Source organism: Mchenga conophoros, linkage group LG18 (genome assembly GCF_057382185.1).
Source record: "Mchenga conophoros isolate Kocher_MC1m ecotype Shallow Benthic linkage group LG18, M_conophoros_male_GT1.1, whole genome shotgun sequence".
Taxonomy (NCBI): Eukaryota; Metazoa; Chordata; class Actinopteri; order Cichliformes; family Cichlidae; genus Mchenga; species Mchenga conophoros.
This window is the reverse complement of record NC_140543.1, coordinates 11,039,642-11,066,204: the sequence shown is the minus strand read 5'-3', so window position 1 is coordinate 11,066,204 and position 26,563 is coordinate 11,039,642. Positions and strand designations below refer to the sequence as shown.

At 39.9% G+C, this 26,563-nt stretch overlaps 1 protein-coding gene across 1 annotated transcript in view; it reads right to left on the bottom strand.

Annotated features, from left to right (window-relative positions):
* Nucleotides 1-26,563, bottom strand: part of ak5 (adenylate kinase 5) — a 106,401-nt gene that overhangs the window by 53,158 nt on the left and 26,680 nt on the right. Inside the window, exons 6-7 of the mRNA XM_085254678.1 lie at nucleotides 18,672-18,863; nucleotides 2,274-2,364 (exon numbers count right to left, since the gene is read on the bottom strand). Coding sequence (XP_085110804.1) covers nucleotides 2,274-2,364; nucleotides 18,672-18,863 — 283 coding nt within the window. The remainder of the gene's footprint in view (nucleotides 1-2,273; nucleotides 2,365-18,671; nucleotides 18,864-26,563) is intronic.

The following is a 26,563-nucleotide window of genomic DNA, read 5'->3' as shown; positions in this document are numbered from 1 at the left end:
TCCACTCCAGTATTTCCAGTGCTTTATTTATCGGATGCTTTCAACTATTTTGCTTTTTTCTTGATATTCTCAAGAAGATGTCACAAACTAATATGGATCTATTTATATTTCTGGATCCAGGAGTCATCAGCTTTTAGCTTCAGTAAACATTTTCAGTCTTGTTGCGACATACAAAAAGTAACGGAACCACTATTAACACATTTACCAACCAGTTTACCAAAACATGATTCAGTAGATTTATGCAAACTTTGCTCTACAAAAAAACAATGTGTTGTGTGGGCACATTTTATGTTAATAAAGCGTAGGTGTAAATTTGATAAGAGCTCTGCAAACAAAACCAGATACTTTTTGCCAGATCAGTCCTGTGCCAATGGTAATATTTTTATTTTAACCAAAACTTGTTGTTTATCACTTATGAAATCGGTGGAGAAACACCTGCAGGGCACTGACTGATCACACTGTACCTTTCACTCAAACATGACGTGTGTCCCGACGGGAAAGCGTCTCCGACAGTACATCGTCAGGTTTTACATAATATATAACCTGTAACTGTCTGAGTGCTCAGGCTGAGTCTAACCTTGTTGATTCTGTGTTTCTCACAAAGCACGGATAACCCTGCTTCACTGGTTGCTATGCCGACCTGTGTGGTAAGCAGGCATAGGTGGGTGATGTTTCTGGTTTTCACTATTTTTCCTTCTTATGAATGTGGACTATTTTGGAGAAGCATTTGTGCACTGTGCACATGTACATTTGGTCTGAGGATATTTTTTAGAGGGACTGTAGGTATGATGGGGTTTGAGTCAACTGCAGCCTTTTCATCATCATTAAAAATCTATTACTGTAAACATCGCCTTCCTCTTCATTATACAGCCTCACATTTGTCTCTCTGCCACACACAGTTACTAGTTTTTGTTCACATGAGTAGTTAAAGTTGATTGACAGAGTTGCAGGCACCGACACTGTCTTAAGTGTTCAGAGTTGCTGCAAAGTAATTGTAAAATCCAAAATGTGGACTCCACAGATGGCCATCAAGGTGGCCATCCAAGGTTTCACCCATTCATTATCAGACCAAATATAAAGCACGGTCACAATCCCTCCCACTGTTCCTGAGCAATATAAAACACTGAACGGTAATTCTTGACCTCTTGAAATTGGATTCAAAGATGAGCTGATGAGAAATTGTTGGTCAAACATTTGTGCCGAATATGAAAAGATTCCCTCAAGGCGTTCCTGAGAAACTGCGTTGATAAAAATGGAGTGAACCATGTATTAGATTTTCTTTTATAATTTATACTTTAACAAAATGAAATAGAATAAAAATACACAGGAAATATCTCTAGCTTTAGTCTTCGGGCAAATTTGTTAACAGAAGACGCATAATGAGGATTTGGTGAGTGCATGTGTTTATTATTAAGACTGGAATATCTATCCCAGCAGTCCTAAAGCCAGAGGCAGTGTGACCCTGGACATCACAGGGCTAATTCACTTCATTCATAAAAAGTTTCCCTTTTGATATAGTCATATATATATTTAGTTGAATATACCTATGCTTGCATTTTTGTAATCACGTTAACTAATTCAGAGGAGGGTTGGTCTGTTAGTCAACTTTTAGCTTTCTATAATCCATAACTGTACATAAACAGTAATTTAAAACCAGTTGTTCTGCTAAGCGTGTTTATACTGTGAATTACTTTATAGCCTTAAATTAAAGTTAGCAAACGCTGTTTCACGAGTAGATCAATCAAAACCAAGCAAAGATCGGGGTGATGATCTCAGGAAAATGACGATTTGGATTTTCCTTTTGCAACGTTTTCTTCCAGGGAGCATGAACGAGAACAGAACATGAGTTTTTATATAAGCTGGATATTTTATACATATGATTTATTCTGCATTTAGCTCTTGCATTCATCTTTTTTGCAACACATAAACATGTTTTAATTAATTATAAATGTTTTATTTGCCAAAACTACATGATCGCTAACACAGCCCATCCTAGTTGTCTCATTGGCAGTTTGATATGTTCATGAGGTTGGTTGTTTTCAATCCTGTTCTCATTTGAGGTGTCAGATTGTAGGAACAAATCATGATAAAGACAGAAATCTGTCCCGAAGAGACGTATTTGTGATTTAGACAAGACAGGAGCAGTTACATTTATATTAATTGGTGCTGTTTACCTTCTTTAAAGGCTTATTAGGGATAATACTAGTTTTATGTGTGACCATAAAATGCCTTGAGGTGTCTCAGTGCTTTACAAAAACAAATTTTCTTCTTACCAGCTGCAGGCTCTTTGGAGGGAAACAGTTTATTGTCCAAAGTCATGCCGATGTCACAGAAGACCTCCTCCTCGTCTCGGTCAGCGTCCAACTGAAAGAGAAAAAAGTTTGAGCTTTCTTTGAAGATGACCTAAAACCTCTTTTATTTCTTCACAAAGTTTGAGGTAGGGCTTCACACAAGTTATGACCTGAACCTGAAACGCTCTAGCCATACTCCGTCTGTTAATCCACTGTGACATCAAGAACGAGCCTCATTATAAGATCAAACATTAGAAACCAGCTCTGATGCTCAGAGCTACACTCTTGGGTCATTTGGTATTCAGCGTACACCGGAAGCTTTAATAGCACTCGATTAATTAACTTTCCTTCTGTGTCAGCTGGCCTCTTTCAGATTATTCAGAGGCTGTCTGACTTTCTTTGCACATACAGTACTTGCAAATTGACCATGAAGAATTTGGTTTGTGAGTGAACTGGAAGCTGACTGATGCAGACTTCTCCTCCGATCCATTAATCTGCTCCTCGGCTGTCCTTCTGCTCTCATCAGTGCCGATGACAACCAGCTGAAAGGCAAAAGGCCACTTTGTGCAAGCGAAAGCAGATAAATATAAACACGCAAGACATGACTGCTCTCAGTTTTGTGATGCGACGCCTTCAGGTCTTTGACTCTGCAGAGTTACTCAGAACTCAATGAAGACATTAACGACTGTCAGCGGCGGAAGTAGTGGAACGACAAGATGTAAGATAGGGATGCTGCACGACCAACAACTAGCTTCCTGCTGTGGTTACCATGGTAACAGCCTAAAAAAAGAGGCCTGTGCCTGTTGTCTGCTGCGTGGGAGAGTCCCCCGAGTCCCCGCCGGCCCTGCGAGTCCACCTGCAGAAGAGGTGCAGAGAGGATCAGATTGAGGATTCCTCAGAGAGCGTGGCATTCAAAAGCCTTCTCAGAAATCTCCATGTCATGAATCACATCAGAAAAGTGGCTGCCGTTACACTGCAGTGTCTTTAAAACCAGCATTTGTTCTGACACCAACACAGACGCGCCGTATAATCCATTTATACTTACAAGGAGCTCCCTGGGACTCTTCAGAGAGACTGTTATTTATCAAGGACAGATTAGAGACTTTGACTTTTTGGGGGTCTTTTGACTAATTATGTGACTGTTGTTATCTTGACAGTCAGGAGGAGCCAGTTCAGCACACTTACATTAGACAGAATAACAGACTGGCAGGCAAACATGGTTCATCCAGCTATCTACTTCCCAAAACTTCTGTTTCATAAGCACCCTTACTGACTAACCCCAAGGATACTTCATTAAAACTCTTCCAGTTGCTGCAAATTTGTTAACCGCACATCTATGATTCAAATCTCCTGCTCAGCCCAATCCCAAAGACTGGATTAAGATCTGGTGACTGTGAATGTCACTTGAGTACAGTAAACTGATCATCATGTTTAAGAGCTCAGTTCGAGCTTTGAGCTGATTTGACATGGTGTGTTGTCCTGCTGGAAGCGTCCATAAGAAGATGGGTTCACTTTGGTCATAAAGGGATGGACACTATCAGCAACCATACTCAGGTAGGCTGTGGTGTTTAAATAATGTGCAGTTGGTACCAAAGTGCACCAAGATAATGTCCCCCACAGATTATACCACCGCAAAAATTTGATATGACGTAGGATGTATCCATGCCTTCATGGTGTTTACTCCGAAGTCTGATCCTACCATCTGAATGCTGTAGCAGAAAGTGAGACTCATCAGACCAGGAAATGTCTTTCCAGTCTTCTCTTGTCCAGTTTTGATGAACCTATGCAAACACATGCTGTGTGTTCAGAGGTGGCCCCCTGAATAATTTGGTTTTAATGACTGGTTATCTGAGTTAATGTTGCTTTCCCATTGCTTTAAGCAGTCTGGTCATTCACCTGTTGACCTCTGGCACCAACAATGCCTTTTCACCTGCTCATTGGATATTTTCTCCTTTTCTGTAAACCCTAAAGATGGTTATGTGGGAAAATCCCAGAACATCAGCAGTTTCTAAAATACCATCCTGTCTGGAACCTATAAACATGCTGCAGTCAAAGTCATCTAAATGGCTTTGCATCCATATTCTGATGCTCAGTTTGAACTTCAGCAGTCCTTGATCATAGAGTTGCTGCCATGTGATTGGCTGATTAGATATTTACGTAAACAAACAGCTGAACAGATGCACCTAATAAAGTGGAAATTGAAAATAAAATTACTAGGGTGCAGATAATGTTTGAATTAAACCCATTAAAGCTAGTAAATATCTTCTTTATCCCAGTGTCTCTTCATCAAGCAGAGGACATGACTCTTCTTAGACTTCCTGTTTTTTTTATTCTGAAACTGCTAAAAATGATTAATGAGAATGATGTGTGCACCTCTCCCCATTAATAATCAAAACTGCAGCAATGCTGCTAAATCCCAAACAGCTGTATCCACACTGGAATGTCAGGCAGTAAATCACTTTTTCCTTTTGTCCGCAGACAACAAAACAAACCTAAACACAGCATAATGCTATCAGCTTTGCTACGTGTTGGCTGCTCACTCATTTGTCACATAAAAATGGGATTTAAGACATTTGACTTCAAACTTGAAAACAGCATAGTTTAGTGTGCTAGCAGGCAAAGGGCTACAATTACATGGAGCCCGTTCGAATGTTTTTTTTTTTAAACTTAAACAGCAAAAAGTGATCAGTCATACTGATTTTAAATAATGAGACAAAAGCAACTGGATACCAGCTCTTTTCATGTTTCTGGCTACCTTTGCTTACATGCTTTCTCTGATGCCAACTATTCAGATGTAAGGAATAAAGGATGCTTTCTTTTTAAAGCTGCCAGCTTTGAAACTGATCTAGTCCTCTCTGTTAAAAAACCCCAAACAAAAACAAAAAAACATGCTCTTAAACAATTAGAAATGAGACAATAAAGAGTTATGGTGCTGGACAAGAACAGATAGCTGATGAGGAAGACAACCCAGGGCATATTCATCACTTTTGTGCATGTGAGACTGCTCCAATTAAATTCTTTTATGCAGATAATCACAGCCACTGTCAGTCAAACCTGATCAATCAGCAGATCAACGAGATAAGCTGAGTGGCAAATAATCATCCAAAATTACCTCGAGGTTCTCGTTCTCTTTAATTTACAAGCTCGACAAAAAGCCAAAAATGTCTTAAAAGAACGTTTTTGCAATAACTGCTGACAACTTTCTCTTAAAGTTGCAGTTATCTGTGAGACAGCGTTTTAATTTGCATCTAACAAAAAAAGCAGTGACAACAGCTCACTGCAGCTCTGAAGCCAGCTCTTCATCTGGACCACGGTCAAAGCCAGATTCTTGGTAAGCCTACCATCATCCTTCGCCTCCTTCCACTTCAGTCATCAGCTATTTGATATATTTGAGCCTTTGTTTTCATGTAACACTCCTTCCCCATCCACCTGCCTGCATTGCGAGGCTTTAGCATTTTTCGCTTATTACTATAGAAGCTCCAAAGCGTCTATATACAAGAAATGCAAAAAAGGTACTCAAGATAGTCCTTGTGTATATATGCTCTGAAGGGGGCTGAAATTCTACCTGCATGTGCATATTTTTTCATAAATTTAATTGCTGATCAGAATCAGAATACTTTATTAACCCCAGAGGAAATGATGTTTTCCCAGTTGCTCCAAGACAGTATCAAAGAGAGAGCCAGAACAGAAACATCTCTTCAAGTACATCTAAGCAGGGTTCAAGGATAATTTTCCAAATCTCAGCTTCCATGGTGTGCAATAAACTGGAAATCCAGCATTTTTAAATGGATCCACCCCCAAGGTTGTTTAGAAAACGCTTGATTTTAAAGTGATTTTATTCGCCATCCATCATGTTATCGATCATGTCTTCAGCTGTTGTCAAAAATGTCTGTAAGAACATGTTTTAGCTTCATGTACTAAAGCAAAGAGCTGCACCTTTTATAGATATGAGGTGAAGTAACAGCCTTGATCTATTCTCTCGGAGAAGGTGGATTAAAGGAAACAGATGAATCAGAGTCCGCCAAAGCTCTGAGACATCTTAAAGCAGATGCATCATCTACTCTCTGCAGCTCTTTTGTGCATTTGGCAAAATCTGTTTAAACAAATTCACACGAAGCTCTTCGAGAGCTCAAAAGACTCTCCCTGTACTTCACAACAGTCTTTTCGGAAGTTATGTAAAGTTCAGTGTCATCACTGGATGACAGCTTTGATATAAATAGACATGAAAGGATCTATAAATAGATGTGTGACTATTTTCATGTGATCCCATCTTGTCTCCAAATCTTCTATTTCAAGAAAAATGAACAAATATATTTTGCCCATCTTTAGAGAGACTCACGAAGGAGAATTTCGATGTCTTGTTTGTTTATATCTGCATGGCACCTAACAGCATGTGGGAAGGAAGCAGGAGCTGAGTTCAGTCAGGGAATACGTAATTAGATCGGTCAGTTTTCCTAGAATGACAAGGCAGCTTCAGCCGAGGACCCAACAAACAATTATCTCTCCTCGCAGCAATTTCCGATTATGGGCGTTTTTGTGGAGTTGTTTGTGTGTGTATGTGTGCGTGTATGTCTGATAATTGAGTCATCCGACATGCTAGGGGATAAAAACGACTTTCATTCGCAAACATCTAAATGTCATGTTTTAGATGAAAATCACAAACACTGCATTCAGGAAAATGACATCTCACATGTAAAAAGTGTACGTCAGAGGTGCCAGAATGCAGGGCGACAAAATTAGGAGTTAAGTCAGTTAAACATGGAGAAATTAACGTCCTCGTAAGCGTTTGTATCGACAAATCAGTCATTTTTCAGCGAAGTGGAGAAGTGACTCACTGCGATTGTTCTTTTGTCACGCTATTCCTTCTTACATTGGACCTGACATTTAAAGTGGAATGATTGCGTTCACGCAAAAGGCTTCGCTGTGCAAAAGCAATTAAGCCTCAGAGGTTATTACATTCATCAGTCAAGAAAGTGTGGAGTCCATCGGATAGGATAATTATTGAAGAGGAGAACAAATGTTCTGGGTTTCAGTTTATTTTGTATTCCAGGTCCCTTTGTTTCCTCACCTGCCTTATGTTCCCATGTCTGGTCCAGTCCCATAGTCCATTCCTAGTTCCTCAGTGTTTAGTCCTTTGTTCTTGAATCCTTAGCTTCCTCTCTTTGTTTAGTGTTTCTAGTTTTAGATCGTCTTAGTTTTACTTGTCTGGGTTCAGTTCTCAGTTTAAGTGAGTTTGTATTCTCTCCCTGGTTTTAGTTATCATGCTTCCCCTGTGTTCACAGTTTTGTCTCTCTGTGATTCCATGTTTAGTTACTACTTTTTAAAAATTTTGTTAGTCCTGCGTCTCCCTCTGCTCTGGGCTTCCCTTGTCTCGTTTTCCCCTGTAAGTCTCACCTGTGTTCCCGCCTGTTGCCCCTCTGCTTGTTATCTTGTATTCATTGTCTGTGTCACCATCTGTTCATTATCGGATCCTCCCTCATGCATTTTCCCTAGATAGTGTTTGTTGAGTGCATTATTTTGACCTTGTTTGAACACCTAGCAATAAAGGCCCGAGTTCTGCATTTCGGTCTGCGACGTGCCCGCAACACGGCGCTTCATGTTATTAATCCTTTATTTATCCAGGTAAAAAATCTCATTGAGATTAAAAATCTCATTTCCAAGAGAGACCTGGCATCATAGCAACAAAAGTCACATACCACATAGGTATATAACATTTAAAACAAATACAATATCCCATACAAACATGTGTAAAATATACAATAACAGATCAAATTAAGAGTACATTTAAAAACAATCACACTGAGTAAAAGAGCTGTTCTCTCGTTCCTTTAAAACAGACTTAAACTCTCCCAAGGTAACCAATTCATTTATTGTTACAGATAACCCCCTGTGAGCAAGCAGTTGGTGACCAAAGGAAGGAAAAACTCCCTGGTAACAGGAAGAAACCTGAAGCAGAACTATCTGGATTGGGTAGTCATCATCTGCAACTCGATCAGGTGTTTCTAACTCATAACCATTTGCTGCCTTTCAGGAAACTGATGCTCAGTCATGTTTGAATGTTTTGTCATATGTGTTATGAGCTTCGAAAGTATCCTGATCCTTTGTTTTTGTTGTCTTTTTGCCTTGCTGTAGTGGCTCCATAGTGTAGTGGTTTACACATTTGACTAACAAGCAAGAGATCCTTGGGAAGAAACACAAATAATTTTGGGGAGGCGTTAGAAAGAGCATCTGGTGTAAAAAATCTCCCAAAATCAAACATGCAGAGCTGACTGCTGTGGAGACCCTGTGTAAATAAGGGTGTGTGTGGGTGTGTTACTGCATACTTTCCTTTTCTTAGCATACATATGTCTCCTTGTCTGCCAGAGCCACTCATTGTCCCTCTTTCACTTTAACCCTGCTTTATTTTGAAGTTTAATTCTTAATGTGAGTTATGGAGTTTTCCTTCCTTTGTTCTTTTTCCTGGCCTTGTTATTGCCTCGTGTTCACACGTGTTGTATGAGTGTTGTATATTCCTTCTTCCTGGTGTATGTGGAGTTGTTCAAACCTGAAAACGATGCTTGACTTTTGCTACAGTTTAGGTGGACAAATCAGATATCAAGCATAAAGTGACAAAAAATTGATGAAGAATTTACATTTTGAATCTCAAGAGAGATTCGTACCCAATAATCCAGCATGTTAAAACTTACTGAATAACATTTTTAACTGGTCCCTGTCCTCACTCGCCACAACTTTATTAAGTTCATGTGTTCAGTGGCTTGCCAACTGAAATAACTAATCAGCCAATCACATGAAAATAAGCTCATTTTAGGCTTCTCAGTACCAACTAAGCATTGGTTAAACCCCACAGCCTGAGTATCATTGCTAACGCCTTCTGATGGCTGCTTCCAGCAGGGTAGTGTATAGCAATTTCTTTTACTTATGTATTACTCACATTATTTTATTGTATGATGCCTTGGTGCCACTGGATTTTAACATGTCTGTAAGTAGTAAGGAAGTGGTGGGAAGAAAACCACTCCACAGGAAGAGTCTTTTGTCTCTTCGAGGACTCTGGGAGGTAGCAAGGGAGTGTGAACCTTAAGGTGTGAAACAGCTGTGTACTGCCTTTTGTTCCTGAAGAAGGTATTTAACTGAGAGCCATGCTAGGGTCAGGTGAGACTCTGCTGACCGTCTGCCCCGCGGTCATGTAGGCTCTCCACAAGCTTGGTTTTCTGTTCTTTGTGTGTTTGGATTAAAGAATGTTAGCTACCGCTCACCGCTCGTCTGCAGGCTTTATTTAATGGAAAACGTCCACAACAGTAGTGTGCCATGTCTCAAAGTTCAGATCATCTCAAACTGGTTTCTTCAGTAATGAGTGACAATGAGTTCTCTGTACTAAGATGTTGTCCGCAGTCACCAGATCTTATATATCCCAATTTAAGCAACCCCAGCACGGCACACTGATCAGACTTTGGCATTAAATTATTTTAAAAATCAATGAAAGCAAAATTCATGTGGCTAAAAATATTGTGATTTTGTAGTCTGCTGATGATGGGCAGCTAACTGGAAGGCTTTCTATTGTCTCTGTAAGTTTTTAAGCGTGATACAAGGGGCTGTTGAGATAAATGGAATAAAAAATCTATTTAGCCTCTTTATATTCAGATTATGTTGGTTCAGTGGAGCACAAAAGGTCAAGGCTTAAAGAGAAAAATACATTTTCATCCTTCACAAATGTCACTGGAAAACAGACAAACCCACTCTACAGATCTGCTCCAGCTGAGAAGATAGAATTAACTTGTATTTATTATTTGAGCTCTTCATCAGTGTTTCTTCTGAACAACCAGAACTCCTCAACACTTTTTGTGGAGGGATGATGTCTTTTTAAAAGCACTTCAAACTCTGCCAGCCTTTGATGTCTGAGTCTTTAAGCTTGTGCGATTGAAAAGATGGTTTGACAAATCATCTAAAGATGTGCTTAACGGAAAGGTGGAGTGACGTGCAGTCTGTCTGAGACCCACTGTAACAGCCTGTTGACCTTGCTGCATCACAGTGGAAGTGGGGACAGAGAAGGGACAAACTATCAATAAGCTAAAAAAAAAGTTTCAAACTACTTTTGTAGAGACTGCAGACTTCTTCTATTCACAGAAGAAACTGATAATTCCCAAGGAGTCTTTTACAAAACACAAACTGTCACACCACATAAGGACAGTGCACCCAGAGAGGTCCATTTACAGCTATTATCCTGGCCATAAGAAAACATAAGCGCTGGAGTGAACAACACCAAATATACATAAACATCATTTTCATCATTAAAGTAATAATCATGGTTTGGTAAGGAAGTAGTATTTCTGAACCGATCCACTGAACCTGACTTTTTCTTTCTTCAGTCTGGACTTTCTCCCTTCTTCTGTCACAACTGGTCCTAAACTTAACTGGTGCTAGAAGAGGGAGTGTGTTCCAGTAAGCAAGTCTGACCTCATGTTTCTTTTCTAGGTGGTTTACAGACTGTATATAAAAGATAGATGTAGCTGTCACCAGTGTTGGTCAAGTTACTTGAAAAAAGTAATCAGTAACTAATTACTGATTACCTCCCCCAAAAAGTAATCCCGTTACTTTACTGATTACTTATTTTCAAAAGTAATTAATTACTTAGTTACTTAGTTACTTTTTAAAAACACGATTTACAACCTGAAGAGGTGATAAAGCGATAGATCTTTCAGCCCAATTCTACTTTTTCTACATAATCCATCATACAAAATGTAATCAAATGGAAAAGTCTCTTTTTAACTTGTTTTATTAGTTTTAATCTTTTAACTTTATGCATCAAGCAAAAATTTAATTATATGCAACATTCTCTGACTGGAAGAAATTAGTTTAACATTTAAACCTATTTTCTGCACATTCCACCACATAAAATAAAATATTTTGTGTGTTTACACTCAGTCTTTCAAATAGATGCAAGTAAAACACAGCAGAAAATAAATAAAGTCAAAGACTCAGCGGTCCTGTTGCTCTATTTTCACCTGTAAAGCAGGAGTTGGGTAGGCGGAGGTTTACCCTGGTGCAGGTGTGCTGCGGTCAGTGGAAGGATATGGCAGCTCTGTGAGTTTCCCATTACGTCGTAGCTACTCGGTGCTTCCTTGGAAGTTTAGGGTTTTTTTTCGCTGTAAAAAGAAGTTTTCTTCCCACGCACAGCGGACACTAATGTTTTTGTCACTTTTTATGGAATCAAACTCAAAGTAAGGTCAGTACTTCCACACTTTAAACGCTGCACGCTCATACTCTCTCCTGCACTCGATATATGATCCACTGTTGATCTGCACACAGCTGTTGTCACCAACAGCGCACTCGCTTACGTCACTGTCGTGAGACATTCTCGCAAAAGATTCACGGTTTTAGTAACGCAGTAACGCAGCGTTCCTACGGGAAAGTAAAGGTAATCTAATTACCGTTTTTGCAATAGTAATCCCTTACTTTACTCGTTACTTGAAAAAAGTAATCGGATTACAGTAACGCGTTACAAATAACGCGTTACTGCCCATCTCTGGCTGTCACCCACTGGTTTGTGAACTTGCTTGATGCCCTGAGTTTGCAATTTTCCCAGTAGCCCTTTGATTTAATTTTTGGTTTTTAAATGAGCCTATATTTGGTGCATATTTGGTTGACACAGTAGCATTAAGTTGCACTGAGGTTCATTGTGGTTCCCCAGCTTGTAATTCATAGTATTATATGGGATATTATTTTGGCTAGCAAAAAAAAAGGAAGCTTAAAACAAAATCTACTTTCTTGAGAAACTAAAGAGCTTACTGCTCAGACTGTCTTCAAAAAACATCTCTCGAGTTTGAGAGAAAACATCACATTGCTGCTTCAAAAGACACAGAGCTCAGTGTGTCTTAATTAAAGCGACTCCACTGGGAATGCAGGGAAGATGTAGAGGATTTACTGAGAGGTGGCAGGCAGCAGAAAATTCATCCAGTTTAACGTAAGAACAGATGCTGATGTTTAAACTAAATGTACTTATAGAAAAACAATCCAAAGCATATTTTTAACCTAATATCTGAAATTATGGATTTCATTCAAGTCTAAATGATTTGGAGGTCATTTCTTAAACATTTTTCTAAAGTCTGAGTTACAATTCCATCCATTTCCTGCCACTTATCTGAAGTCCGATAACGGGGGCAGCAGGTTAAGCATGGTATTTCAGATGTCCTTTTCCCCAGTCACATTTCCAAGGTTGTCCTAGAGCATACTGATATGCTTTGCGGCCACACTTACGTATATGATCGCTCAAGAAAATGGGTGTGCCCCAAAAACCTCCCAAAGGAAGCGTCCTGTTTAGTTACCAGAACTGAGCTGACTCGTTTCAGTGACTATATTGTTCAAAATATTCACTCGTCGCCATCCCATTCTTAGTCCATAGGGTTTAGTATGATGCCGGCCCACTCTTTTTTAGCTATCATAGCTTCAACTCTTCAGTGAAGGCTTTCCACAAGATTTAGGAGTGCGTACTATGTGCCTTGGCCCGGCATAACGGTGCACTGTGGAATATTTAGTAGTGGGGAAATTTCACAACTGGCCTTGTTGCACAGGTGGCATCCTATTACGGTACCACGCTGGAAATGACTGAGCTCCTGAGAATGACCACTGAAGGAACAATGGGCTGGGAGGTCAGTTCCTAGTAAAATATAGTGTATAATATAACCACACTTTGGAACTATAGCAGAAAATAGAAGAATTTCTTTGCAAGATCTAAAACTTGGGAAAAGTATAACATGAGATGTGGATGTGCATGCTAAGTCTTGAGCCGTGCTCGGGCTTAACTTTCTTAATTGTTTACACGTTTTCTTTTTTCCTGCTGGACTCATGGTGCTTACACAGAATTGTGAAGTCTGAATGCTTTATTCTGTGATCAAACCAGAAAAAAACTTGGCAAGATTAAACAAACCTTTATTATTTTTCTTAACATTTTATTTCTGGTGTTATTTAGTTATATCTAGATGACTGGAGACATCAAACGGTCTCAATGCCAACTGCTATTTAAGACATACTTACATTTCCACACTATGGGTTCAAGTTTTTAATGCACTCTATCCAAGACAATTTATTATTGTCCTTTTTTTGTAGTTTTCCTTTGCTATTTCCCATTCTTAGAGTACAGTGGGGGCAAAAAAGTATTTAGTCAGCCACCGATTGTGCAAGTTCCCCCACCTAAAATGATGACAGAGGTCAGTAATTTGCACCAGAGGTACACTTCAACTGTGAGAGACAGAATGTGAAAAAAAAATCCATGAATCCACATGGTAGGATTTGTAAAGAATTTATTCGTAAATCAGGGTGGAAAATAAGTATTTGGTCAATAACAAAAATACAACTCAATACTTTGTAACATAACCTTTGTTGGCAATAACAGAGGTCAAACGTTTACTATAGGTCTTTACCAGGTTTGCACACACAGTAGCTGGTATTTTGGCCCATTCCTCCATGCAGATCTTCTCGAGAGCAGTGATGTTTTGGGGCTGTCGCCGAGCAACACGGACTTTCAACTCCCGCCACAGATTTTCTATGGGGTTGAGGTCTGGAGACTGGCTAGGCCACTCCAGGACTTTCAAATGCTTCTTACGGAGCCACTCCTTTGTTGCCCGGGCAGTGTGTTTTGGATCATTGTCATGTTGGAAGACCCAGCCTCGTTTCATCTTCAAAGTTCTCACTGATGGAAGGAGGTTTTGGCTCAAAATCTCACGATACATGGCCCCATTCATTCTGTCCTTAACACGGATCAGTCGTCCTGTCCCCTTGGCAGAAAAACAGCCCCATAGCATGATGTTTCCACCCCCATGCTTCACAGTAGGTATGGTGTTCTTGGGATGCAACTCAGTATTCTTCTTCCTCCAAACACGACGAGTTGAGTTTATACCAAAAAGTTCTACTTTGGTTTCATCTGACCACATGACATTCTCCCAATCCTCTGCTGTATCATCCATGTGCTCTCTGGCAAACTTCAGACGGGCCTGGACATGCACTGGCTTCAGCAGCGGAACACGTCTGGCACTGCGGGATTTGATTCCCTGCCGTTGTAGTGTGTTACTGATGGTGACCTTTGTTACTTTGGTCCCAGCTCTCTGCAGGTCATTCACCAGGTCCCCCCGTGTGGTTCTGGGATCTTTGCTCACCGTTCTCATGATCATTTTGACCCCACGGGATGAGATCTTGCGTGGAGCCCCAGATCGAGGGAGATTATCAGTGGTCTTGTATGTCTTCCATTTTCTGATGATTGCTCCCACAGTTGATTTTTTTCACACCAAGCTGCTTGCCTATTGTAGATTCACTCTTCCCAGTCTGGTGCAGGTCTACAATACTTTTCCTGGTGTCCTTCGAAAGCTCTTTGGGCTTGGCCATGGCGGAGTTTGGAGTCTGACTGTTTGAGGCTGTGGACAGGTGTCTTTTATACAGATGATGAGTTCAAACAGGTGCCATTCATACAGGTAACGAGTGGGGGACAGAAAAGCTTCTTACAGAAGACGTTACAGGTCTGTGAGAGCCAGAGATTTTCCTTGTTTGAGGTGACCAAATACTTATTTTCCACCCTAATTTACGAATAAATTCTTTACAAATCCTACCATGTGAATTCATGGATTTTTTTTTTCACATTCTGTCTCTCACAGTTGAAGTGTACCTCTGGTGCAAATTACTGACCTCTGTCATCATTTTAAGTGGGGGAACTTGCACAATCGGTGGCTGACTAAATACTTTTTTGCCCCACTGTATGTACCATTTTTTTTCTGTAAAGCATTGCATTGATATAAAAAGATTCTTTTTTTTTATCTAGAGCTTTTCTTAGGTACTCAGTCTGCAGCACTTTGATGAAAAATGAGGACACAAGGATTGTTTGTGTATTGTGACTCAACAGATTCAGGATTTAACTTCAAAATGAAAAGTTTTTTTTTAATGTGTTTTAGGACAAAAGTAGGCCACAGAATGCAGTTGGGCAATATCAGCCTTTGATGATGATTAAAGTAGTTGGGGCATAAATCTATATTAGGTATTGATGGTCTTTTGACCACACAGGCAGGCAGCTATGAAGCTGAGGGAGCAGAGCCACCACTGAGAATAAATCAACACATTGCATTATTATTTTTTAATTCTAGAGGAATAAATCATTTAAATTAAAACTGCAGCTGTGACACATGAATGCTGGTAGCAGTGAAAACAAAACACCTTATAACTATTTTGCATGTTGCTATTTTTTCTAACACCTTTCTCTCCTTTTTCTCATCTTTGGGGTTTTTTGGGGGGGAGGTGTTTTGTTATTTAAGTGGAAAATATTATGAAGTGTATTGATATCTTCTGCAGCTGTTATGACCTTTTTTTTAAACTGATGGTGTGTGAATAGTGTCTTTTCCTCCCTCTTCTGTGTCTGGCTGAAAACTTAGGTACCTACTTTGAATTGAGACCCTATTATTCTGGTCTGGGAAAACTTTCTTATTAACACATTTTCTTCCTGTTTATGTCAAGGAGAAGTGTAAAAGGTCTTGTGTTTTCTTTTGGTGGTGGGTAAACTAGGTGTCTTGATGCATGCTCAATAATGAGAGACCAAAGACGTCAGTTGGATGAGTGATGAAACATTCGTTTCACTGAAAATGCTGCATCCAGGTGACAAGGTAACTTCTAATTTTCTTTGATTTCGTTACCTGGATTACTGGGCTTGCATCCAGGTAAACTAAGGGTTTTGAAAATGTTGTGTTTACTATTTTGGTCTTTCACAGGAAGTGGGGAAGAGGGGAGTCACTTTTACATTATGCTCTGGTTTCCCCTTGTCAAAGCCAGGGGAATTGTCCATTTTGCTTTTATTACAGGTAAGTGAGATAGGTTATGTTTTTGCATATTTCTGGTTGACATTTATTTTTCTTAAGTAGCATCTGGAAAGTTTTTCAAGTTATTGCTTGGAAGCAAGAGCATCACTAGAGAGTAAAAGCAGTTGTCAGCATCTTTTAGCAAAATGAGTCCACAGTTTTCAATCCCAGTGACATGCATGGTGCTGACCAGGAGCAGGACCATGCCAATCTTTTTTTTTTTTACTGTCACAAGGCTGAGCACCATGAAATTGTCTCCCCTGATGAAACTATAAATGTGGAGTCCCACTGTACTGTCCTTAGGCCTCTGATGGGGAACGTTCAGTAGTGAAAATGATGCGAACTGGAATGGGTGCCAGCGCACAGTGCATTAAAAACTTGCCAGATTTGCAACCATACCATTTCATCCACGTTGCAGATGTATTAATGACACCTTATACGTGATGTGTCTTCCACCATTTTTCAAAAAGACTGCAGCACAACAACGCACTGCACACAGGGGGTCGACAAGATGCAAAATTGAGAAGTCATGAATACTTTAAGACCTGCTCTTCTTTCCCTCTCCACACAGTCCAAAGAAATGCAGGTTATTGGATTTGAAACAAACAAACAAAAAGCCTGTTATCTCTCTGACAAACAGGCTCGCTGAGTGCAGGTAGAGGCGATTGAAAAAGAGAGAACAAGCAACACCGAATCAGAAATGAGATTCAAGAAGTGTGATGAGACAGAACAGCTGGCCAGACAAAAAGAAAATAAGCAGAGCATAAAAATAGCATGCTAAGAAACTGGAAAAACATAACACATGAATGAACAAAGCAAGCAAATTAAATGGGAATATGTGTGGAGCCAACCCCTTAATGACACTGATGTTTTCACCGTTACCTGAGGTGACAGGAAGCAAAAGTTACATAAGCCTTCTTTTTAGTGTTGATATGAAAATCCAGTGAAGGTTATTGTATGCATTTGATTTGAAGACATCCCAAGACAAAGATCCAAATCCATACGAATGCAAATAAAGTCTCTTTCTTGCAATAATACAGTAGAGAAGTTATTCAGTATTCCCTCTGCTACAAAGAAGACGACACTGAGCTGACACTCAGACAGATCAATAAGACTCCCACCAGAAGAGTGGGCTGCTGACTGCAGGAGCCAATATCTCTATTTGCACTCAATTCACACATGCCAAGGGTAACTCAATGCCACTTTGCACCAAGCCACACAATCAGATGAATATCCCAGAGGTCTCCAGTTAACACTGAAATCTCTGTTTCAACAGCAGCAGTCTGGATTTCAGCTCCAAACAATCAGAAACTAACTGACGCAGGTTGGAAACGTACTTGACTTTGAATGCACGCTCCTGCTGTGGTGAGTGTGGTAAGCATGACAATGAAGATCTTGGGTCATTTTAACAAAATTGCTATGCACAGGCCTACATCTATGCATCCAGGCAAGCCCCGTCAGACAGAAGGATAACACTGACCTACCAAGCATGGTCAGGCCTTTCATTCAGACTGTATCTCTGCAGCTATTAAATAGATTTCTAATTTTGTGCACACTGTCTCAACAACTTTGTCTTAACAGACTTTGTTTTAACAAATATCAGGTGGATTTCTTTTAAGAGGACTAATAAAGTCCTCTTATAAAGAGTTTTTACCAAGCAACCTCATTAGAACAAAAATGGCATTTGCTCAGCCCTGTTGTTTATGATCACGGAAACTATAGCTTTTTCCCCCCAGTTGCATCCAAAGAGAACTTTTTCTTCATTTTATTGACCTGGCATTAAGACTTGCCCAGTGGGAACAGTCTCATCAGATGCTGTGCTTTTTAAATTGCCTGCAGTCATACATGATGAATGATGTGTATTGGGATTAAGCCATTAGGGTTAAATAATAAAGAAGTGGCTGGAGAGGCACGTGTACCTGCTAGTCACCCATCACCCAATGGCTACCAATTAAACTGCAGTTATAAAAACCCCTTCACCTTATAGCTAGAGTGCTTTTGAAATTACAAATAAATGAAATTACTAGCTCATGCTCAACATTCTTCAAAAATCTGTAAAAAAAAAAAAGCGCCCCAAAATGTATGATGGGAGTAAAATAATAATAATGATAATAATAATCTATTTTTGACACTTGAGCAAGAGGGTTTCAAGGTGATTCAAGGTGATGTAATGGTTAACTTTTGAGGTTGGTTCTGGCTCCATCTGCACTTCTATGTGGGTTTGGCATAGCTGTGACTTACTGCCACAAAAAACGAACAATTTTAGGTTCATTGGTGATTCTAAATTGGCCGTAGTTGTGGATGTCACCATACAGGGTTGCGTCTCTCTGTGAGAGCACTGTGCGGTGTCTGGGATAGGCTCCAACTCTCGTGGAAACTGGGGCTGGGTAAGGAGTTAAGAAAAATAATGAATGGATGGATGATTATGTGAATGTCAATTCTGTGCCAGCTGGAAGCCGTGCTCACCCACCCACCACCCTGATCTCCACATCCTTTGGTTTGAAGTGCTGTATGAGTGTAATTTCTCTAAAAATGGGTTTTTCGGCAGCCTTACCGTAACAATAAGTCCCCTTTCCTGGAAGTATTTGACCAGAGGAATGGTGTTTTGTTTGAAGTTGGTCAGACGGCGCTCAATGGCCTTAGGGTTGTCGTCAGGCCGTCCCTGCTGCTCGGCTCGTTTCTGCAGCCTCTCCTTCAAACGGTGGTTAGTGCAGGCCAGGAACACCACAAGGTCAGGAGTACAGATCTAGCGGGAGAGAAGAGAATATATTAACCAATACTATAAATACTTTACCTCTCATAAAAGTCTTCATTTATATGTGATGGCCATAATTTGACCCTGTGGAACCTCAGAGGTGCTGACTCTTTCAAATCTCTGCGGTCCACTCAGGTCAGTCTCATTTTTAAATTCAGTTCACTCAGGTCAAAATGATAAAAATGCAACTCATTCAAAAACAAAAGACCTGATCTTTCTAAGGTCTGAAGAGACAGTATATATACAGTGGGTATATATAGTGTGTGTACACAGAAATATTTCCTGCTTTTGAATTAAATCTACTTGAATTCCACTGGAATTCATCGCCTTGAGGATTTCAGCTTATCACGTAGAAAATAGCCTGCGGCTGCACCAGCGACGCCACAGTTTTAATACAGGTGGGATTATGACTCAGACAGGTTAATACTGTCCCCCCTCAAAAGAAGATGAGTACATAAGCTGCCACTCAGAAAGCTTTTCTTTGCATTATTGCTTTTGTGTAATAAACAGAGGAGGATGATAGATAAACTCAGCTAAAAATTAGCATCTTTTTTGCGGGACTTAGATATAATCCAACAAGCAGCAGTTTTCATAATCATGTCAGTGGTTCTGTGTGTAGACAGGAGCCCGTTTGGATTTAACAGTTCAAGATAAATAACCCCATATCAGCCATATGTAAACAACACTATGATTGCTCTTACATACATTTGCCTATATAGATCACCACTGAGTGTTTTAATGCCATTAGTAATTACCAAAATATTTTTTTATGTTTCTCTAATGGTTATTCTGCCAGTATGGACAAGCTCTTTTATTGAAGCGATATTTGTTAATGGTTAAATATAATGATTGTTGTTATCCATGAATTTTTCGATTTATTTAAAAAAAAGTAGGTGGCAGCTGGTGGTCTTTTGACAAAATCATCTTTGATTTAGATTTTTTTATGCTGTTTCTAATGATTGACAACAAATAAGACTGCAAATAAGGAGTAATACGATCACATTCAACTTCTCTTTGTGGTTATCAGGCTTTTAATTTGTCTGCCTCAACAGCCCAGCTACAGAACATCCAAGCAGCCAGTGCATAAACAGAAAAGTCATCAGAAAAATCATTATTGCAAAGTTCAACGTTCAGTTTAGAGGATGTGGTCTGTGGTGCGCATGACCTGTTTTGTAATAGAAAAAGAAAGGTTAGTGTGCCAACTGAATTTGTGTCATTTAAACCTTGCAACCAAAAAAGGAGAGTGTAAGCACAGCTATTCTTTTTAGCTCAAAATGCTGCAGTTGTCACTATGTACAGTCGGTCAGCTCATTGTAATGAGTATGCCTGCCTCATAGTCCTTGCAGGTGACTATTTGTGACTGCTGTTGTGGGCCTGATCTCCGACAACATCGAGACGGCCTACCTGGAGGAGATTAGGAACCTGGAGACCTGGTGCCAGGAGAATAACCTCCTCCTAAACGTCAGCAAGACTAAGGAGCTGATCGTGGACTTCACTACAAAGCAGGCGAGGAATTACAAACCCCTCATCATCAGTGGCACGCCAGTGGAGAGAGTGGACAGTTTCCGATACCTGGGTGTCCACATCACTCAGGACCTGTCATGGTCCTGTCACATCAACACCCTGGTTAAGAAAGCCCGTCAGCGTCTCTTCTTCCTCAGAAGACTTAGAGACTTCCATCTGCCACTGAAGGTGCTCAAGAACTTCTACTCCTGCACCATCGAGAGCGTCCTGACGTCAAACATCTGCACCTGGTTTGGGAACAGCACCAAGCAGGACAGACAAGATCTGCAAAGGGTGGTGCGCTCGGCAGAACGCATCATTCAATCAGAGCTCCCTGACCTGCTGTCCATCTACACCAAGCGGTGCAAGACCAAAGCTAGGAAGATTATGATGGACCTCTCCCATCCCAACAATGGACTCTTCTCACTGTTGAGGTCTGGGAAGCGCTTCCGCTCCCTTAAGGCCAAAACAGAGAGAATGAGGAGGAGCTTCTTCCCCCAGGCTATTCGGGCCCTGAACCAGGTGTAGGACTGGACTCTCCCAAACACGTCACTATAAGACTGGACTCTCACACACGTCACCACACGCACCACCACACATTTCCTATAATCCTATAATTCCTATAATTTATAATCCTTATCTTTATAATCTCTTCTGCTATTTGCACATTCTTTACTGTAAATTCCTAAGTTAATTTGTAAATTTTTGTAGTAAATTGTAAATATTGTAAAACTTTTCTTCTGTCATTTAATGGTCGGGCATTGTACAGCTACAAGCATTTCACCCCCATGTCATACTGTGTATGGTTGTGTGTGTGTGACAAATAAAATTTGAATTTGAATTTGAATTTGAATTTGAATTTATTTGTAATGTGCCCAGAACAATGAAGTACTGTCATGTGAGTACATAAGGCCTAAATACACTAAGCAGTTAAAATTCAGGGATAACACAGTTATAAACCATATTGGATCAATTTCATGTGCTTTGGTGCAATTGAAAGTACACTGAAGACACAGCAGCAAAGTAACACTCATTCAAGCTGCACAGGCAGAGCAGCTACAGTATGTACTGTCACACGAAGGTTTGGAGCACTACTCAAGCCCTACAAAATAAAATCCAGCAGGCAACTTGTGTACTTTTTTCTAGCCAAACTGTCTTGTGGGCTTCAGATACTGTTTCATTTTCATGCCATCAGTAGTGACAAGGACAGTAGCACCAAGAAAAACTAGAAAAAATATCAGTCAGGAGAAAGCAATGGTCTTTTGCACTCCCTCCAAAGCCATTCTCTTTTTGGGGATGTCCTTGTTTTTGTACCTGTTGTCACTTTCATTTGCAAAGCAGGTAAAATGGATTCACAATATTTTCTGCTTCCTAGCAGGACAGGACTATCCCTAAAATTTAACTGACTTTGTGTTATACTGTGAAGTGTTTTTGAGCAGTGTTTAAACATACAGTATAACAAAATGTGGCTGTCATTGACAAGAAATCATCAGAGCGTCTTCTTATTTAAAAGAAGACTAAGTCTTCATTAGGTTAAAGTTCTATAGTTAAGTGCCTAAAATGTTAGGTACTGACTAAAACACATTTAACAGCTACTCCACCCTGTAAAGTGTGTAACTAACAAGTGCAGATCACTGAAGGATACTTTTATCTGCATAACGTAAAGCATCATCAAAGTCAGGCAATTTAGTTTCTATGGTAGTTCTGACCTCCTCAGGTGTGACTCACAGAAGCGCTAAATATCCTCCTCGTCTTGTACCTGACAACCCACCACCAGTGGGAACCTTGCACTATATAAAGCCTGCACAGCAGTTTATAAGTTAGTTTCCTCCAGCTTGTGTTTCACTTTGATGAAATGGACTTGATGAACACTCCAGAGTCTGCATTTTATCTGGCACAATGCCAGAGAACTAAAAATAGTCTGAACGACGATGCTTATCGAGGCACATGCCACTCCGGCAGTGCGACTCAGGCTTGAGTCTTATAGCCGCTGTTTTCTACGAGAACGGTTTTAGATAGATCTTTATTAAAATGGTTGTCCTCACGTCAGACTGGAGCAAAAAGACATCATGTCAGGCTGTTTTAATGCCGGCAGTTCAGTAAGTGAATCTATCTGTTTTGCTTCAAGGCCAGGAAGCATGTGGAGGCTTTCTTTCAAACACACACTCATACAGAGTCCTAAATAAGGTGCATAAGCAGGCTGATGCTGACCTGATGGCTGTGCCAAACATCACTGCTAATAACCTTTTAGGGATGTTCTGCTAAATGCACTCGACTGAAGGGAAAACAACAACAAAATCCAAAAAAAAAAAAAGGTTTTGAAAAAAACAATGGCCGCAATTGACGCAGCTTCCTGTTGTGCTGCAATGGAAAGTTAATATCTATCACAGAAGGTACATAAGACGGTTGCTGTATGCTAACAAATGGTTTTAGCATTTAAGGATTTTTGTTTGTTTGTTGTGATTGGATTTGTGTGCCATTTTATTAGGTTTTGTTTCTGGTTTATTGAGATAAGAAACTGATTCATTTAAATGAAAAATCTTGTTTCATACTTTTTCACATAATACTGCCTTACACAAAGAAACAGTTGAATATGGGCTCCAGTCCAGAGTGAACTTGGCTGCCTTGAGTTAATTTCATTCTCCTCTTCCTTTCTAAACATATGTAGCTGTAGACTATCAGGCGTCTCCATCTGTCTGTATAGACCCAATTGTTCTCGGGTGGTTTCCTCTCCATCCGCCCTGCATCTCTCATGGAGAGGAACAAATTTTAAATCTTTGACGTCTCCAGGAGCTTTCTAACCTGTCTAAATGAATAGAACAAGACTGCATAGTTTAAATAAATGTCACCATATATACTGTAGAAACTGGAGGATGGCAACCGATTGCAGCTGAATCACTCGGTCTATAAAAGTCACCAAAACGAGTAAGCTGTCCAACAGAATCTCAAGTAAAAACCCAAAAGATTTTCCAGGAACACTAAAGCTGGCATTTTATTTTCTTTAAAAATGATGAATTGAAGATAGTTGCAGTTTCATTTCCTTTTATTTAACTAATTGCATAATGGGCTAATCCTTTAATTTTTCATTGAGTGTATTCTGCTGAACCTCAGTTAACATTAATTTTTATTGTTATACTGAGTCTTGCAGTTATTTCCTTGATTCATTGGATAATTGGTCTATAAAGCACAATAAATTATGCCAACTAAGAACATTGTGGTTGTCTTTAAACGTCTCATGTCCAATCAAGAGTTACAAAATTCTAATTACTGCATGTGTGTTTGAAACACCCTCCATTATATTTACAAATTGGGCACTTTAGTACACCTTATTAGAATGTACTGGACTGAGTATAATTTAAAGCACCTTGAGGCAACTGTTATTATGATTTGGTGCTGTAAAAATAATACTGATACTGGTGACTATGGAGTCCATTTGAGTACAGTGAACTCATTGTCATATTTAAGAAACTATCTTGAGATGAACTGAGCTTTGTAAAATCAAGACTTAACAGACCAGGCCTTGTTTTTAGGTTTTTGTTGTCTAGTTTTGCTGAAGCTGTGTGAGTTTCCTGTTAGCTGATAAGAGTAGAACAAGGTGTGGTCTTCTTCTGCTGCAGTCCATCTGCTTAAAAGTTTGACTAACTACAAGTTCAGAGATGATATTCTACACAGAGAACTGCTGCTCTTTATCAGACCATCCTCTTTAAACCCCAGACATGGTTGTGTCCGGTGTATCAGCATTTTTTGAAATGCTCAGACCAGCCTGTCCAGCACCAGCAACCACATTCAAAGTCATTTATTTACATTTCTTCCTCATTCTCATGCTTAATTTGAATTTTTGCAGGTCATCGTACACAGATGAGTGTATACAAGACCAATAATGGCAGCAAAATCTAATTCTTGAGACCCATGAAATATCAAACATTGGACACTTTTCCTTAAGATTTTTTTAATAGACAATAAACAAAGAGTTCAACTAATCAATCTGTTACTGGGATAGAACAGAAAGCTGTCAAAAGTACTTGTGCTTTTATTTAAAAGATGATTTCTGCAACCATTAACCTGGTTCATAACCAGCAGTGAGATTCCTTTTGAAAATCGTATTCTTTGATTTTGTCCCAGAGTCACACAGAAAACTATAATGCCAACAAAGAAGAAACTTCAGTCTTTAACTGTAACCTGTGCAGATTCTGTAAATGTCACCCACCCACTTATCTTGCATATTCACAGTGGTTATGTGTCTAGATGGAAATTCACAGAAAACAAATTGATTTTTTTTTTCTTGCTGCGGATGAAGAGAGCGGTGTAAGCTTGCTAAAAGAACAATTACATAACGTTACTGTTAGGTTTTTTTTCTTTTACTTCCCCTTAGACCAGGGAAGTCTCTGTCTTGCAGGAGGAGGAAGATAAAGAAATGCGCATTTGTAATACGCAGAAATTAATTATTCTCAGAGCAGAAAGTTGAGTTTCTCTCTGTTGTTTTTATAAGAACGAGCACTTACTGCAGTGTAGCTGCTGCTCTTTTTGCACTTTTTAAATACCCGGTATGATGCATGAGTATGGATTTACGAGACAAGATTCATGCAGGAAACTGATCGATAAACAATCAGAGACTTACGGTAGACACCCAAAATTGTGATTGATGTTCCATGACTATTTCAAACCAAAGCTGATAAATAGGTAGATGTGTGTGTTTTGGATTTAGGGACCTCTCCTAGCCAACTGACAGTGGCAAATAAAGAGACTGGCACTTTCATACTCAATAGGAGTATTTGCTAAATGGCTTGATGAAGGGATAGATGGTCTCTCTGGGCGGCTATAAAGAGAGCAGGGTTGTTGTGGTGGCCCAGAGGAGTTGCCCATAAATGGCTGCTGTGATGCTGAAAAGGGCAAAGTAGCAGCATGGGGTGAGTAATGAAAATGGATGCTGCAGGCCCTCAGAGGATCACTCAGTTGTCCCCAAGCTCACAGGCTCCCAGGCAATGTGGGATCTGAAAATAAAGTGCTGAACCTTTCAGAATATGAAGCTCAAAGCAGCACTGAGCCTGTCTGAAAGTATCAGAGTCAATTTTATCTCTTTGAAGGTCTCTTTACAACCAGATCAAACGTAATCAAAGTTTACAGATACTCATATTAAATGTGTGCAATGTCTCAAATAACGAGATCAGTATTTGTGCAGATAATCCCTGTAAACCAAGAGCTCAGACTTCAGGCTGCTTTAAACATAAGGTTTCAGACAGTCGTTTCCCCACTGCTGTGAGTGCAGAAGCCCCTCCCACCTGCTGTTCCAACCTTCTATTTATGAGTGGCAGCCAATTAAAATTGATCGTAAGGGGAAGACGGTCTCGAAGGGAGGGGCGCTATATGGATTGCTTCAGACAATTCGTATAACCTTAATAGGCTTAGTTTGTGAACCTCAGTGTCCAAAAAAATCTACTATTGCGAGTTGAGTTTTTTAAGAGAGGGTAAAAGATGATATCAGATTGGCGAATCATCGATCAAGTACACAGTTTCAGGCGTACGATTACAGTATCAAGCACAGAAAGAGCGATAACTAAACAGCTCTTTGTTTATCGTAAGAGACGTGTGTTTTTTAGTCCTAGACCATATCCTGTATTTGACTCCCGAAATAGCCATGTCCATGTAAACACACTCACCTCTACTATTGGTTCATATTTTTCACACAACATTCATGTAAATCCTTGCTGTCGACAACTCTCACTGGGTTAAATTGTTTGTTAGGCAGTCATTTTATCAATATCTGTGTCTGTGAGCTAAAACTACCTGCCTCACCAATCCGAACTGCTGGAGTCTCCAGGCTCTCTGTGGCTTTGTAACTGAGTGCGTAACTTGCTCTACGTCCTCCTCCTTCATCTTTAATCACAGCAGTCTCTTTCAGTAAGTAAACCTTTTTCCTCTCTTCTCTCTTTTTAAGCCCTCTTGGTCTAGAAGTGCTGTGCTGCTAATGATTATAAAGAGTTTCGAATCTTCAGCAGCCTCACAGGGACGTTTAGCAGCAGCATGATACAACGGCTTGCATAAGTCTTTTACAGCAGTTTTAGGTGTAGCTGTATAGTACTGGCAGAGGGAAAAAATTCTTTAAGGGAAGAATGTAATAAATAAAAAACATTTTTAGCCACTCGATTGTGAAGATATCCAGCAGACGTTCGCAGCTGACAGATCCGGTT